The sequence below is a fragment of the Brachyhypopomus gauderio genome, chromosome 9 (assembly GCF_052324685.1).
Source record: "Brachyhypopomus gauderio isolate BG-103 chromosome 9, BGAUD_0.2, whole genome shotgun sequence".
NCBI classification, from domain to species: Eukaryota; Metazoa; Chordata; class Actinopteri; order Gymnotiformes; family Hypopomidae; genus Brachyhypopomus; species Brachyhypopomus gauderio.
The window spans coordinates 9978501-9995914 of NC_135219.1; the positions used below are offsets into that span (position 1 = coordinate 9978501).

Genomic DNA, 17414 nt, shown 5'->3' on the forward strand with positions numbered 1-17414 from the left:
CCGCGCGTTCACGTTTGACGACGAGGACGACGAGTTTACTAAGGTAGTAGTGCAAGGGTTGTGTTTACCCCCTGGGGCTTCAGCAAACACCGTGAGCTTTAGCCCTCGGATCCCACCGCCACTCCTCCGGGGCCCCGGACTGCATTAACGCACAGTTTATCCTTCAGGAGTAGGTGTGTGTGTGTGTGTGTGTGTGTGTGTGTGTGTGTGTTACATACATACATACATACATACATACATACATAAAGGTGCCTCTCAATAAATTAGAATATTATCAAAAAGTTAATTTAATCTAGTAATTCAATACAAAAAGTGAAACGCATGTACACTCACTTATTATTATTATTAAGTTCACTCGTCCAACTGCTCATTAACGCAAATGTCGAGTCTACCAATCACATGGCAGCAACTGCAACGTGTACACATGGCCACGACGATCTGTTGCAGTTCAAGCCGAGCATCAGGATGGGGAAGAAAGGTGATTTAAGTGACATTGAACGTGGCATGGTTGTTGGTGCCAGACGGGCTGGTCTGAGTATTTCAGAAACTGCTGATCTACTGGGATTTTCACACACAACCATCTCTAGGATTTACAGAGAATGGTTCGAAAAAGAGAAAATATCCAGTGAGCGGCAGTTGTGTGGGTGCAAATGCCTTGTTGATGCCAGAGGTCAGAGGAGAAGGGCCGGACTGGTTCAAGCTGATAAAACAGCAAATAACCAATCGTTACAACAGACGTATGCAGAAGAGCATCTCTGAATTCACAACGTCGAACCTTGAGGTGGATGGGCTACAGCAGGAGACCTCACTGGGTGCCACTCCTGTCAGCTAAGAACAGGAAACTGAGGCTACAATTCACACAGGCTCACCAACATTGGACAATAGAAGATTGGACAAAACATTACCTAGTCTGATGAGTTTTGATTTCTGCTGTGACATTTGGATGGTAGGGTCAGAATTTGGCCACTTCCAGCAGGATAACGTACCATGTCATAAGGCACGAATCATCTTAGACTGGTTTCTTGAACACGACATCGAGTTCACTGTACTGGAATGGCCTCCACAGCCACCAGATCTCAATCCAATAGATCACCTTTGGGATGTGGTGGAACGGGAGATTCGCCTCATGGATGTGCAGCCGACAAATCTGCAGCAACTGCGTGATGCTATCATGTCATTATGGGCCAGACTCTCTGAGGAATTTTTCCAGTACCTTGTTGAATCTATGCCACGAAGGATTACGGCAGTTCTGAAGGCAAAAGGGGGTCCAACCCGGTACTAGTAAGGTGTACCTAATAAAGCGGCCGGTGAGTGTATATGTCCACACTGCCAAAAGTACCAATACCTGGTTTAATAACCACAGTATCACTGTGCTTGATTGACCAGCAAACTTTCCTGACCTAGAATCTATGGGGTATCTTTAAGAGGAACGTGAGGGACACCAGACCCAACAAGGCAGCCTTCAGCTCGTCTGCAATCAAAGCACCCTGGGCTTCCACAACATCTCAGCAGTACCTCAGACTGATCACCTCCATGTCACGCCGCATTGATGCAGTAATTCGTGCAAAAGGAGCCCCGACCAAGTGCATTTACTGTACATACTTTTCAGTAGGCCAACATTTCTGAATTAAAAATAATCTTTTCAGTTGGTCTTGTAATCAAATTTTCAGATGATTATGAATTTTCATTGGCCTGTAAGCCATAATAATCAACATTAACAGAAATAAACTCTTGACATATGTTATTCTGTTTGTCAAGAATCTATATATGCGTCTCATTTTTTTGTATTGAATTACTGAGATAAATTAACTTTTTGATGATATTCTAATTCATTGAGATGCACCTGTGTATAGGAGATTAGAGTATGCAGTGTCATTGTGAAAAGGGAAGTGTGTGTGAAGATAGGGTCATATGGAGAGATGTGTTAAAGGGTGACCAGATTTGGAATACGTTTTGCAGAGTAGCAAATAAAACAGTCTATACAGGAACAGGAAATCTGTTAATAGGCCAGCTGAATTAGAACAAAGTCATTGAAACTGCTCTTATGTTCGGAAAGAGATTCTCCTTCTAGGAAGTTCTAACGGGTAGTTAGCTATTGCTAGCTATGCTTAATTATACAAACATTCTTGCAATAGCCTTGTAATAACTAAGTGCAAGATTGCATTACATTTCATTTTTGTTTTTTCACAATTTTACTTAGTTGAAAGAGTCAAAACGCGCAGTGTTTAGCATCCTTGTTGACGACGATGACGAGGACGATGTTGAGAAGGTCAGCTGGAGCGGGGAGCCGGTTGGAAGTAAGCAAAGATGGGCCTCGTTTCAGGTGTATTAGCAAGCAACTTTCCTCACCTCGGCCCTTTACTTTGTGATCTTTGTTATTGGACTACAGGTATCTCCTGGTCTGTCAAAGAGACCGCATCCAGCATTCGTTCAGGTGGGGAACACGGATTTCCGAAAATCGATACCACCCCTTCTTTGCCCAAACAAGGTTCTGGTTACTCCTTAAGCTCCCTGTTCAAAGGTAATCCTTAAGTGATCTGTTGCTCTGAGTTGGCAAACAACTACAAACAACCCCTGCCCTGCCCCTGTATTTCCTAACACTCAGTTTCTGTCTTAGCCAAAGGCAGGCCATTCCAGTCATTTTCTGAATGTAAGTTAATGTTAATCTCAATGCAACACTAAATGAATTAGTGCAGATTTGCTGGTTCTATTGTTGATGTTCCTCACTGTTTTGTAGCTTTTACTGAAACATCTACTAGAGTATATGCACCTGAACTGCGCAAACCAAAGTCTGAGGTAAATCCCCCTGCCTAGACTCTATATGGTCAAATTGAACTTATGTATTATATTGTTCAGCCATTAGTAGTGGATTTGTATTACCCTGAAAGCAATGAACTGTAATTGTAGGACTATTTGAATGACTGGAGCCCTGAGGAAACTGTGAAGAGAATGAGGAAAGGCAAGGTAGACAACCTTCACCTAATTTACTGTTCAATATTTTCAGCCTCAGTTAAATGTGTGTTTTCTTGTGGCCAGTTTGACTTTGTTGCTGAGGAGTATCCATTTCTCTGCAGGTGTGTTCCTTGGAGAAGTTCCGCTCTCTGCAGGATAAATTGCTGCTGTTGGATGAATCAGTCAGTGCTCATGATGGCAATGTCATCACTGCTGTAAGCATCACATCACCTGCACCTTGTATAGGTGGCACCATGCTCATACATATGCAGGAGGATCTAGGGAACCTATGGCGGAACGTCTGTTTTATATCATTAATTGACGTCTTCTGTTGTAGGTCTTAATATATTTAAAGAAATCGTTAAGTAAAGGTTAGTACTTGTAACTTTGGATCTTACTCGGTCAAAACAACTACACTTGTCACAGCTTTTAATTTCTTGTTCTTGTCTGTAATCCGCTTTTACAGAAATCCTCTTCCGAGAGTTAATGTTGAGGGAAGTAGCTTTGCGACACTATGTTCACTACCTGAAGGAGATGGGAGAACAGAAGCTATTGGTGGAGCTAATGAGGTAAGCTGGTGATTCAAATGTGTTTCTTTCCTTATTCATCTGTAACTTGGTGTGAAGGCTGTTCAGTGTAAGACTAGTCACTACATCTTGGACTCATTTGCCTGTGTGTGGCTATATTTGAATAACTGCCATTTCCCCCCATTTATCACTGTGATCAGCAACTATCAAATGACTTTATTGTAGGGCTCTCGGCAGGAGCGAGGACATGGCGGTAGGTGCCCGTTACTCTGCTGTTCTTATTTAACACCTGCCGTCTTCAGTGGCTCGCCGTTAGCAAAACAGGAAGGGATGTTTTCACATTGCCTTTCCAAATAGTTTGTCCATTGTAAAAAGGTGTGGCTGTAACTGTATGATGCCGGGTGCTGATAGTGTCGATAAATCCTTGTTATGCTTGTGTAGTTGATGCAGTACAAGGGGCACCTGAGTATTAAGGATGAATGCCAAAGGAAGGACTTCCTTAAAAACTGTGTGAGGTAAAACAAACAAACAAAACACAACATGCACATTATTTTCCTCAGCATTCATGTAAGATGCAACATAAATCTACTGAAACTTCAATTCCAGATTACTAGATGTTACTGTTGCAAGGATGTTGGTTATTAAAATGTATTTATTTATTGCTGTCAGCCTAGGTTCTGTCTTAGATCACTGCTGTACATGACAAAGTTGTTAACCTTTCCTAGAATATATTAATACATTTATCACAATGGTTAGAAGAGTATAGCACAAAGTAAGCAATCATTTAGTATTCATTGGTGCAGAGCACCTGTACTGTACAGTCACGTAGACCAGCTAAGCAAGGAAATACTTCCACTGACAATATTTAGAAGCAAAGCTGCTTCTCTTTCTACCATCAGGTGTCATAATTTTACAGTTATTGCAGTGAACTGGCATTAGCTAGTTAGGGAGAATAACTGGTTATTGATGGTTATTGTGCTTACAGCCAGTCTACAACCATGTTTTAATTCAAAAATCCCAATGAAAGCTGGGATACTTAATGGAACTGAATTGATTGCTTTGTATTGTATTTATTTATATATGGTCTCTTGGCAAAGACCTCACCATTCAAACATAACTTAGATTTATCATAAGAACGAAATGATTTCTGACTGTGTGGCCCTCCCCTTGTGAGCACCTCCAGCTGTCCCCCTCCTAGTTTTGAGCTGTGGTGGACATTATGTCCTAGTTTTGAGCTGTGGTGGACAATATGTCCTAGTTTTGAGCTGAGGTGTTAATACCTCCTTGTTTGCTCTTAGTCTTCCTTTCTCACAGGATGATGGGTCACATGTGCAAGACCACTACACACTCCTGGAGAGACAGATCATCATAGAGGTGTGAACTTGCCCTATTTTAACGCACGACACTCCTACAACATCCTCTTTTTCGTAGTCTTGTTGCTTTTTCTTCCTGTTTTCTCTTTCTGAGGTCTTTCTTTTCTTGTGAGATGTCAAACCCACAGTTGCATGCCATACAAATTTTAGTTGAAACAGGCATTGTGCCCTCAAATGCTAAAATAGCATGTACAAAATTTGCCAGATTTAAAGACGTGTTTGTGTGTGTGTGATATGGTTGTGTTGAACCAGATGTTGATGTAAATGGAACATTTGTAATCTAATGATGTTTGAATGTGTGTGGTAGTATTAGTGTTTTTTTCATGTATGATTTTCTGTGTGCTTTACCTAGGCAGCTGATAAGAAAGGTACGGCAGAGATTTTTAAGAAGTTTCCTCGAAAAGCCTCCATCTTGAACATGCCCATCATTACCACCCTGTACTACTCCTGCTTCTACCACTACGGAGAGTCGGAGGTAACCACTCTCAATTCATTTTGTGAAGTCAGCCAATGGATTGTGAATGGACTAAATATGTATATGTGTATGTTAGTGCTGGTTAAACTCCACTCAGTTTGACCCTTTTGAGTGATGTTTCAATGCACAATGTGATGACTGTGATTATGAACAGTCTCACACCCACACACACTTCTACACTTGATAAATGGCGCCTTGCACAGACCTGTGCGCTGCTCTCTGATGATGGAATGTGCCGACACTGAGTTGACGACGGTTGCTGCAGTCTGATGGAGGGAGAGGTCGTAGCAAGGAAAGATGGAGGTGTCACGCTGGCCAGGTGTGAGGCAGCTCGTGTAAAGTGTGAAGTGCTTTACAGGTCGGCCGCAGCCAGTAGCAGCGTGAGAAACGTGTTAAAGTGCTTATGTCATAAACACAAGTGTGAGCTGCCCACTGACACCCACAGCTCATCGTGAAAACAGAGCTGTTAGTTGAACTTTCTTCAAGAGCTCTTCTAATATACGCCATGAGGAGCCCCTCGTAGACCCAAATGACAGATGCCGTAGCATTTCATACCTGGAAAGGCAGTGTGAAAGCTGTTTTTGAACACAAACTGCTAAACACAAATTGCATTATTTTTGTACTTGTACTTTTATTTCTGTTTAACACTGGTATAGACTATACTGATTGGTTTTACCTATATATTTTGCAAAGGCAATGCTAATAAAATATTGAATGAATTAAAATATTTTTCAGATTTTATTAAACACTAAAAAGACACATGTTTCTATGCAGGGCACTTTCAGCAGTCCCACAAACATCAGGAAGACATTTAGGGTAAGGGCCGGTATTTCTCAAGAAACGTCAACTTGCTATACTGATTGTCCACAGTTGGAAATAACAGTTTTAAATTGTTGTATTTATCTTTTTTTCATTTACTTAGTAGTTTTTTTGTTTATGTTGACTGAGGTCACAAAAATGCTTTCTTTGTCAGATTTCAGAGAAGCAGTACATCCTTACGGCTCTTGGAGCCAGGGCCAAGTTGAAATCCTGGTTTGATGTGGACACTTTATTCAACACCAAGAACTGGTTGGGTTACACCAGGAAGAAGTCGCCCATTGGGTTTCACAGGGTGGTGGATATCCTACAGAAAAACAACGCTCCTGTACAGGTGACACGTGTCACACAACACTTCTCCCACCAGGGGGCGTTGATCAACGAATTGAGCTTTCCTATCCAACTGTTGTCATTTTTATCTGTTCATACCTTTCAGGGCTGTGTAAGGGGTTGTCTTCTATAAACATTTAGTAATTATACAATCGTGTGCTGAAAATAAAAGAAAATCTTTAGCACAAAGAATTGTGTGGTTAACCGTCCACTGTTGCATAGCAACACCTGATCTGCTACACAAGCACTTAATGTACCTGTTTCTTTTGTCTCAGCAGTGTTTGTTTTTCTCTGGAAACTTTGTACTTAACTACAATTTCTTTTATTTCTCTATCTATCTTACCTAAATACACTGCAGTTACTTACCTGGAATCATCTTCAGATTTATATATGCAGGATTTGTGCATATAGACATGTGATTTAATTATCATTACTGGCAGTATCAGAATACGACTAATAACCTTGATGGTGTCTCGTTATGTTGTGTCTCGGTAGCCTGTAAACGGTCTCCATCTCTCTCAGGTGTTGCAGGAGTACGTTAACCTGATTGATGACGCAGAGCTGAAGCTTAGCCTGGCTCAGAAGTACAAATGCCATGACATCGTCATTGATGTGAGTTTATCTCCAGCGTCAGTCTAAAATGGCAACCCCTTGCAACATTTACCTGGTCCAACATTACATTCCCCCCCCTCGCCTTTCTCCATAAACATGTTATGGGATTGATGGACATGTTTTTGGTCCAATCAGATGTACAGAGACCTGAAGGACCGCCAGCAGCTGATTGTGTACCAGGGGAAGGTGGAGCGTGGGTCACCAGAGGACAGGAAGATCGAACGGCTCCTTGGTAACCTGGTGAGAGGAACTTTTCACAAGTCATTTCCTGTTGTGTGACCACGCCACAACTTGTGTCATACACACCTCAAAATTCCCCAGTTACAGGTCATGACGAAACTTGTGACGTACAGGTCAATTACACACTCTGACATGAGCTTTACAACATGTTGCATTTATTTGTAATCAATTAATGTGATTGCTAGCACTGTCCAGTTTAATGTCTGGTTTGTTCTCCTAAGAAACTAAGAATTAAAGTTACTTTTATAACCACTGAAATGAATCATGAATCGGAATTTCTGAAATTTTAATTTAGATAATTTCTCTCCCCTATAGCAAATCAGATGGAAGAACTGACCCTTCTAGGAAAGATCTCCAAGTTGGGATGGAGAGATTTTTGCAGACTCTGTGAACTGACTACTCTGATGTTTCATCTGACATCTAGCCAGACAAGTTACAGTTACATTATCAAAGGGTTACAGATGGGCCACTACCCCAACACAGCTTGAGAGGTCTCGACCAGACTCTGAACATCTGCGGCTGTGGTGTACCAAACTAGCTGGCTCGTAGAGACTGAACAAGATCTGCTACTACGTCCTTCATGTTGATATTTTCCATCTACATTTAAGATAAAGTGCAATATCATCACAGCAAGAATGCCACCGTCAATATAATTTAGAATGCCATATGTCTATGAATATTCCTGATTAACAGTGTCTTTTTATATCAAAAGGTGAAAATAAAATTATTTAATAAGAACATGTTTACTGGTACATTGTTTACAAAACACACACTAGACGTTTTTCTCTCTTTTTTGTGCTTATAATTAGAAAGCTAAAAAGTGTTTTCTGAATAATAGCTAATCTATAGAGTGAACAGATCTCTCAACGTTTTTGCAGAATTGCCACAGTTTGCCACAGTAAGAATATGTTTGCCATGCAAATAGAGAAGGTGCCTCAACTCTAGAGAAATAGTGAGCGCAACACAGCGGTTAACCGTGTGATGATAATTTCTTCGGACTTCAGTGTTTCTCTGCGAGAGCTTGTTTGGCGAGAGCAGTAAGTTTATCGTCCATACGTTGTCTATGTGATTTACTATTAAGGTTTTATTTCTTATGTGTGTCTATATATATATATATATATATATATATAAAGCAACTTTTGCGGAGTCCTAATGTCCGTAACACTAACCCATTGGCGATTATTACCGGCGTGATGGCGTGTTTGTCGTTTTATCGGTGTATCGTTGGTTCAGATCAGATAACCGGTTTGATGTGCGGAATATCCCTAATGTAACCTACCTTTGATTCAAATTTAGGAAGCAGCGTTTCTCTTTGCCGACTTACTGCCGGCTTTGTTGGTTAAATGGATTGCTATGTTTTAAGTAAATCAATGATAGTTTATGTTTAATGAAGCTAGGTTACAGACGTCCGTCTGCATTTATTATAAACACCATTTAATTAATTTGATAGCGGTCAAGAGTCTATTTTAACGGCCCGTAACCGCGCACGACCGGCGAGAAACGACGAGTGACGAGATTTGGGTGGTTTCATACACTTTACAACTAATGATGTTGAACAAATGAACAAATTGTTGTTGGAAATTTACGCAATAAAGGCGATCGCGTGCGGGCTGGCTTTAGTTATCGACGTAGATTATTTTAATTCATAACTTTTACTTTTTTAACTACACATCTTCAACCTTTTTTTATCAGGGTCATCTTATTCCAATCTGTCGACAGTGACTAATTTCTGTCTTACCAAACGTTATGGAAGTTGGCCGTCTCATTTGTTTATCTCATTCTTACTCATATTTCGTTTTACGTCGTTCAGGCTCACTGCCAAGTGCGCGCGTGCTGCGCCCGTAATTGGGCCCACCCGGCGCTTCACACTTGGAGCTATTAGACACGTTTATGGAGTCATGTGAAGTACGAAACTATCACACTCGACAAAGAGCGTGATCATTCCAGCCATTCTTCAATTAGTTCCCCCCACTTAAGCTTCTGCTGTGTCGTGGGAATGGTCTCTTCTTCGTTTCAGGCTGTGGGGTGAAGTGATCCTCCATATTTTCGCAGGACGACCACGCTCCCACCGCGTCTGCTTAAATAAATACTTCAGTAGTTGTCGCCTTGTTGAGCCTGGGAGAAGAGGAGACACACTTCTGGCAATGTGTGTGTGTGTGTGTGTGTGTGTGTGTGTGTGATTGAAAACAGACTGTATATGTATGTGTATATAAATAGTGCGTTCTCATTGTAGGGACCATGCAGGACCCAACCGTGAATGTGACAGGCGGATACAAGAACTGCACCTTTCCCTACAGTAAAGACCGGGTGCCTCTAGTGACGCTGTATAGCGTAGTCCTGCTGGTGGGCGTGCCTTCCAATCTGGCCACCGTTTACCTCACACTGCTCCAGGTGTGTCAGCGCAACGTCCTGGGCGTCTACCTGCTGAGCCTGTCCATGTGCGACCTCACCTACCTGCTGACACTGCCCCTCTGGGCCCTGTACGTGCATCGTAATCACGAATGGCCCTGGAGCCAGTTGGCCTGCAGGGTGACGAGCTACGTCTTCTTCACCAACATGTACATCAGCATCTTCCTACTGTGCTGCATCTCCGTGGACCGCTATGTGGCCATGGTCTATGCCGTGGAATCGCGCGGCATGCGTCGGCAGAGCTGGGCGGTGCTGGTGACGGTGGCCGGCTGCCTGGCCGTAGGCCTGACCCACGTGCCCGTCTTCACCATGGCAGGGAGCACACAGGGGCACTGCTTTGAGCCGAGTCAGAGCACGGCCACCGTCACGTGCTTCAACTACGCCCGCTTCACCGTTGGCTTCCTGGCGCCTCTGGTCGTGCTCGTCCTCACCAACAGGGCGGTGCTGTCCAGCGTAAGGGCGAGCGCATCCCTGGGGCCCAGACAGAAGAAGCACGTGCGCCTCCTGGCGTTTGGCGTGGTGCTGCTCTTCCTGGTGTGTTTCGGGCCGTATCACGTCGTCCTGCTGGTGCGTGCGGTCACCTACCACTTCCAGGCGTGGCTCGAGGACTGTCACTTTGCGCTGCATGTCTACACGCCCTACATCATCTCGCTGGGCCTGTCCACGATGAACAGCGCAGTAAACCCCATCCTGTACGTCCTCTCCAGTGAAAACATACGCAGGGACATCCCGTGCTGCTTGGCAGGGCCACAAGGCTGGACGTCACCCCCCGGACACTTCAGGGACAGCAGCCAGGACAAGACGCTTGACTTCAATACCTCTTTACACTTGATCCCCACACAGGACCAGGACAATATTCCTGCAGCGGATCCACGTTCATCTCAGACTGTATGTTTTTAAACATGGGACATGAAGGTTCTTGGAGCTTACAGGTGGGCTAAAACGGAAAACAAGAAAGAGTAACACATTGAGAAGCAGGACCCATAAGACACCTACTAAGCTCTTGGTTTCTCAAAGGCTTCGTGTTTGCTTGTAATCACAGCTTTCACTTCCTGCTACCAAGGAGCTGAACACACTGCAATAATTGTGGCATTGGTTGCTAGTGGTGTCAGCATCTATGATTAGAAGCATTCATTGAGTTGCTCTTTGTGCATGTAGCTGTTTAATAGGACTACCCAGTACATTTGTTTGTTGTAATATTGTCCTTTGCAGTATTGATCACAGAAAACTGCAATATATAGACAATATATAGATATATCGCACATCAATCATTATGTATTGCGCTATGAAGGTCCTGACCAAGCTCTGAAGTAACAGGATTCTGCTCTCTGCTTCTAAGTCATAGCACTTGCAGGATTTAACAAGCAAACAGATTTGATCAAAATATTGTCAGTTACCATCTTATAGCTACAAGTTTAAACTTTGTTTGTATTGCAAGGCATTATATGTGATTGTACAATAACAATATGATGTGGTTTGGCAGTCTGTATTGTAGCTGTTTCACTCATTTACTTGTGTGTCTTTGTTGCTTGCAGAACTGTTTGCTTTCAGCAAGTCCACATTGTCTTCCTTCTCAAAGAGCTTTAGAATTGGCTAAACATTCACAGATTCAAGTAAGCAGAAATGTGTTCATATTAGGTCACATTTGTTTGTTTATCTCCACATCTGGGTGTGGGATTTGATTCCTAACTCTCGATTCGTATATACATTTAACATTTTGTGGGGTTCATTTAATGGAAACCATGAAGTTAAAGTTCTTATTTCTCTCACAGAAAGCATGTAAACCTGCATACTGTCATTGTAGAAACAGAAGACCTGTATTGTGGATGTGGTTAAACCAGCATACTTCAGTGGCTCAAAGAACTGTACTCAAGATACAGTCTAGTTGCATGCATGTAACCACTTGCTACCTCGATTTAGACTACTGGATGAAAAAGTCTATTGTTAACACTGTGAAGCACTGGACCAAAATGAAAATAAATGTCCACTGTGAACATCTTCTAAAGGAGAGTCAAGAGTTAAGTCAAGAGAGTGTACTGTCATGTGCACAAGTTTCCAAGTACAATGTATACAAGGAGGCCACGAGAAGAGAACATAATGAGAACGTGCATCTGAACGAGAAGAACTTAGTCAAACACCACTGCGGGAATACCAGAACGCATGTACATGAAGATATCTGAGTAGCTTACACCTTCAAAAGCTGAAAGTTAAATGATCATGTGAATCATCAAAGCATTTAATCAAGTAGAAGCTGACAGAACTTAAGCATGAGCAGCCCTAAGCCACAATTTAATTTGTAGTATTTTAAATGTGTGTCTCTGCAAAATCTCTTTCTAACCTAAACAGAAGGGATATTTGAGTATTATCAGGAAAGAGATACCACCTACTCCCCTGTCAACTATTGAAGTAATCTTGTATGCAAAATGAGATTTTATCAATCTGACCAGTGTTTTGCTCATCACTAAAACTGACAAACAATAAATACACAAGAAATACATGTCATAGCTCATTAAAGCTCGTTTCAACTTGTATTACAACTTTGGAATAACAGCCATGATTGTCATAACTTAAAACCTTTGTTTAACATCTTATTTAGCATCTCATTCATGTGGTAAAAGGAAGTATTTAAACCACACCACATTTTTTGGCTAGTTAAAGCATAAACATAATATTCAAAGCCCATAGTCAAAATTATAAAAATAAAAATATTTACTAAATAAATGCACAAATATGAAAAGATGTGAAAACAACCTCTGTGGTACTCATGGAAAGCAGGAAGGAAGTGGTTATGGAATAAGAACAAAGTCACTGTCACATGACTTTCTGCCAAGAGAGTCATGTGACAGTGAAGAGTCAGACTGGACTGATACACGTTGGTATGGCTGGTCGGGGCTTGGAGAGTGGCTCTTTTGGGTCTTTCACATGGCAAAGTTCACAACAGGTGTTTGATCCATGAATGGACCAGTATGTTTCCATGGTGAATTAGTATTTGTATTTAAACGGTCCTCACCATGCAGCTCACATTTAAACATCGTGAGACCAAGACCACACCTGACTGTTGACCAACAGTAGCTCTCCATTGCGAAGCTTCAAACAGGATGTTCTCAGATAGAAAAGGCCACTGAGACATCTACAGGTTGCAAAAGAATCACAGAGAGACTAGATGAGTCACAGAAAGGCATAGAAGTGGATGTCCTGTGGCCACATGCCACAGTGATGACCATTTCATCATGAACAGTGCCCTGCGGAATTGGATGATGAATGCCACACAACTCCAGGCACATTTAAGGGAGCTGAGAGACACCCAAGTGTTATGTCAGACCATTTGAAAATGTTTACATCTGAGTGGTCTGCGTGCTAGACGACCTGCAAGGGGACCTGACCACACCACCAGACACAGGTGTCATCGTCCTGCGTGGGCCAAGGAGCATTTACACTGGACGAGGGAGCAGCAGGCCTCAGAGCTGTTCACTGATGAAAGTCGATTCAAGCTGAGCAGAAATCATGGCCGTCAACGATGTTGGAGACATCAGGGAGAGTGCTGTGCATCAGTCACTGTTGCCACCAGACGAGCCTTTGATGGTGGTGGTTTAACAGTGTGGGCAGACATGTTTTTTGCACTTTCTCCAGACAATAAGTCAACTTGTGAAAAGCATGAGATGTAATTGATGCCCAAGGGCACATGACAAGTTATTGCAACATTTGACACTGTTGTTGGCTTTTGTTTCAGTAAGTTGTTTTGATATTTGATTTTGAGATGAAGAAAACATCATTGCAAGCTTATACTTAAATGCCCTACTTTCATGATATATCACTGTAGTGTGAAATTTTTACATTTTCCATAAATTTCACCTATCCCTTAACTTTTCGTGAGTAGTTTATTTATGAAATAAATGTACACAAACATAATACAAATGAAAAAAAAATGAAGAAAGTGAGTGGTATACAAATTCCTTCCTTGAATTCATCACGGCGGTACCCTAGCTGGAACTGTATCTGTTGGGAATTGTGTTAGTTTCAGCTTGTCAAACCCTAGCAATAAGTTCAAATGAGCAGACAGAAGATATTAACAAGCTGCAGGATCTCTTGAAAATTTGAAACCACCCCACAAACAAAACCCAAAACAAAATGGGCAGAAAATAATCACTGCACAAGAATATTAGAAACCTGACTGTAGAGTTCACTCTCTTCTCACTTGTTTAACCATTTCTCCATCAGCAAACATGAAAAAGGTAAAGACCATGTAAAGGTCTGAGTGATAAGATCTCTACCCAGACTGTATAGGAGGCCAACGAAACCGCCCTGATCTTGAGGATGCAAAGTCAACAAACTGCTACAGGCAGGCCTCACAACACCTGACATACAGCGGCCAAACGCGCCTTCTGTGAGTGAGGGGGGCGGGGCATTGCTCTGATGACGTCATCCATTGTTAATCAATAATTTCCCAACTTTTAGGACTTTTAGTAGAATCGTTTAATAATTGGCTGAATGATCGGTGATCATAGTCTCCCCCTCCCCCTCACAGATGTAGTACATATCAAAGTCCTGCATGTGAAATGAATTGTCACATTGACTGTTGCTTTCAGATCTGGGTCAGTCTTCAAGGCCCTTTGTCTTTCTACCTCGCATTCGCAGCTTCTGGCTTGTCTGTCGAATATCAGTTCTTTCAAAACTGTGTTTAAGGCAGATGTTAGCTAGGTCCAAAATAGAAAATGTAGAATATCAAATGGTAATAAAAATGTTAAGATGTAAAGTTGTAATGGGGGTCTAAAATGAAATTTATGTCCCAGTGATTATGATAGTTATGAAGTTACTGTATAATTCATGCAGATGAAGATGACGGGTTATACTTGCTCACGTGCTTACTCCCTAACTCTTATACGACCGTTATCGCATGGGCTCGTGTAAGTGCCTTTAGCGCCATCTACTAGTTGTGGATTTACTTTGAATCAAGAGAGTCAAAGGCTGAAAAAAAGACTTTGATGTCTGAGTATATATCTGCATGGATATCTATCATATATGATATCTCAACATCTTCTCTCAAATAAAACACACAAACCGACTGAAATAGCTTATTTACATGTCACTGAAATATTGACCACCTCTGTTTTATAATGGGCATATATGTCCTGAATTTTAAAACAATGCTTTCTGGAAAATACTGATTATAGAGTTACTTTGAAACAGAGGAATCATATGCGCTCACAGTACACTTGTCTCTGGTATTCAGTATTCCTGAATGTTTCGTGCAGTTCTGTCGGGAGCTGGGAGAAATGTGGATTATTCCCGGGGACTATGTTGAGAGACAGGGGGGTTAACGACCCCGAAGAGCCCCGTAATGGGAATGCACGGTAACCGCACACTTCATTAAAGTGGCAGATGATGATGAAGCATGCGACGTGTGGTGGACGTGCTTCAAATCTTACATTACAGACAAGAACAGCTCTGTGCTCTGCTTGGTGAATGGCGTGGTCAAACTTTACTGTGGAGCTGCACACACTCTCCGTAAGCGAGAGCCCCGAGCAGTCTATACACAGAGTCCTCCGTGGAGTACTCACTATGAAAGATAAAAGGGGAGATATAAATGATAAAATCCGTCACCAGTAGAGGGAGCCCTAACACCATCTCCTTACCTGTGTTGATCCTTTGGCATACAGCAAAAGCACTACAAGCAGTAGGCCTACGGAAACATTCCGCAGTACGACCTGGTAGCTCATGGTAGATCACGAGTGAAAGAATGTTCTGTGAGACAGAAAACACCAGCAAATTGAGAGTTACAGCCAAGGACTTAAAGAGATTGAAATGGAAATCTATTATTTGGATGACTTTCCATCTTTGTTTGTCCAAGAGACCCACAAGGCCAAAGTCCACCTTAAAAATCTGAAATCAAAGTAAATAAAAACATGCATTCCAAAAACTGCACTTACCAAATAAAACATGTAGAACTAACTGTGCTGCTTTTGACAGGTATCCAGAGAAAGCCTATATGGGTCTTGGGTAATATATATCTTACCCAAAGACCCAAAGTCTTTCTCTGCTAGATTGAGACTGTGCCATGGGTCTCCCCTTCACAGACCATTTCCCTCTGCTGCTCCCTCTGAAAACTGTTCATGTCCTGAAGGATATTTTAACATGCATTCTTGTAATAATTTCCCATTTTTCTTAGCATCGGTTAAATAGATTGAAAGCTGATGTGCCACAACAAAATGTCATTTTTCCAGAAGGATATAACATGCACGGTTTAGCAGGAGTTGCTCTTGGAGGCAAATATTCATCTGTCTAGGTTTCACAATTTCACTCTGCTTCCTTATTGAAGCTTCTTCCACGTCCTAATGTCTGCAGACGTGTGTTCAGTACTACACAGCTGTCCTGAAGGTCCAGCTGAAGCTTCCAGAAGACACTTCTGTCAGGACTCAAAAACCACTTGATATTACTTATGCATAAAGGTCATAATTGATACATGAAATGTTTATTTTGTTTATTAAATGTATCTCTGTGTTCACAAGATTACTAGTTAAATAATAAATAAAATATATACATCTAATGTACATCTAACATTTATTGATGATATGTTTGAAATGAAACTTACCACTGAGGTTCCAGTCTGTGACCCATAATAGTTTATTCCTGTAGTTATATTGTGTCCCCCTCAGCATGTGGAATTCTCAACATCCATCTAATTAACTTAAAAGCCACACAAGTCCAAGGATTCTTGTTTATTTATGCCTATCTCTGTATAACAGAAGAGATAATGTATGTACAACCACTACTATGCATTAGTATATCCTTATGTACAGAGACTCTAATGAAAATAATGGCTAATGCAAAACAATATTGTGTAACCATAATCCGTTTTGCTAGCAAATAGTGGGACCATTTCCTGATAGCAGGCTTGTAATGGACATTGTCTGGACCCATTAGCCTACATCCTAATGGAAAAACCTTAATGGAAACTGGTGGGCCAGTTTTCATTAACTGATGAAGACCATCAGCTACTTTCAAATGTAAGGTTCATTAGAAATTTTATGCTAATGGCATTTTATTCTAATGACGCTGAAGAAAATTGACCTTACATCGAATAAAACATCCATTACCCCTAATACGCCGCTCATGCTACCTGATGATGCAACAAATAACATTAATGCATTTATCCAGCTGTGGCATTCCTCTTATTCACAGACCTAGAAATGCACCTGTGAGTAACTGCAGTGATTAAATTCATGTACATATGATGTGGCCTTGTAATCCAGAGAATATTGTTGAAAAGGAAAGAATCCAGACCGTCGTATTTACAATTGATCATATTAAGAGGAAATATTAACAAATGCAGCATCTCACATTTATGTAAAAATGCAATTAAAAAAAGGATTATGTTGATCTAGATGTGGTTGAGTTTATTAACGGCATTGAACAATTAAAATGCAATGTTTATAGTGACATGCATTAGACTATATACAGTTATGTAAGTGAGATTGTTCACTCATAGAGCCACAAATCTCTGATCACACTGGTCAACACTGGGAGATCAGAGGAGCTGCACACCATGCTGTGTGACAGCTGAATGTCCTGGTGTCCTGCAGTGAGAGTCAAGCTCAACTTAGCGACTCTTTTAAACTGAGAAATGATTTTGAAACTCAGCACCTGTTGCACCAAAAGGTTCTGTACCAAATGTAGAGTTAA

General features: G+C 41.5%; 2 protein-coding genes across 6 annotated transcripts in view; both read left to right on the forward strand.

The window, feature by feature from the left end:
* The window catches only part of vipas39 (VPS33B interacting protein, apical-basolateral polarity regulator, spe-39 homolog), an 8238-nt gene extending 337 nt beyond the window's left edge, over positions 1-7901 (forward strand). For both annotated transcript variants that reach the window (XM_077016975.1, XM_077016976.1), the window contains exons 2-19: positions 1-43; positions 2201-2297; positions 2390-2521; positions 2618-2650; positions 2738-2796; positions 2908-2964; positions 3075-3167; positions 3290-3323; positions 3419-3521; positions 3705-3732; positions 3921-3994; positions 4778-4853; positions 5205-5327; positions 6102-6143; positions 6301-6477; positions 6996-7085; positions 7221-7325; positions 7641-7901. The exon at positions 1-43 is cut by the window's left edge and continues 47 nt beyond it. In XM_077016975.1, the coding sequence (XP_076873090.1) occupies positions 1-43; positions 2201-2297; positions 2390-2521; positions 2618-2650; positions 2738-2796; positions 2908-2964; positions 3075-3167; positions 3290-3323; positions 3419-3521; positions 3705-3732; positions 3921-3994; positions 4778-4853; positions 5205-5327; positions 6102-6143; positions 6301-6477; positions 6996-7085; positions 7221-7325; positions 7641-7661 (1387 nt within the window). In that variant the 3' untranslated portion in view covers positions 7662-7901. The remainder of the gene's footprint in view (positions 44-2200; positions 2298-2389; positions 2522-2617; positions 2651-2737; positions 2797-2907; positions 2965-3074; positions 3168-3289; positions 3324-3418; positions 3522-3704; positions 3733-3920; positions 3995-4777; positions 4854-5204; positions 5328-6101; positions 6144-6300; positions 6478-6995; positions 7086-7220; positions 7326-7640) is intronic.
* A 338-nt stretch (positions 7902-8239) lies between these two features.
* Positions 8240-12281, forward strand: gpr132b (G protein-coupled receptor 132b). 4 transcript variants are annotated; one of them, XR_013133181.1, is made up of 3 exons: positions 8240-8362; positions 9559-11347; positions 11507-12281. XR_013133181.1 is itself a non-coding variant. In XM_077016978.1 (2 exons), the coding sequence occupies exon 2, from the start codon at positions 9564-9566 to the stop codon at positions 10632-10634; it is 1071 nt and encodes a 356-aa protein (XP_076873093.1). In that variant the 5' UTR covers positions 8240-8362; positions 9559-9563; the 3' UTR covers positions 10635-12280. The 4 variants fall into 4 exon arrangements, 3 of the variants coding, with proteins under 3 accessions (XP_076873093.1, XP_076873095.1, XP_076873094.1); XM_077016978.1 differs by having other exon boundaries at positions 9559-12280; XM_077016980.1 differs by lacking the exon at positions 8240-8362 and adding an exon at positions 9043-9471 and having other exon boundaries at positions 9543-12280.
* Positions 12282-17414: the final 5133 nt, after the last annotated feature.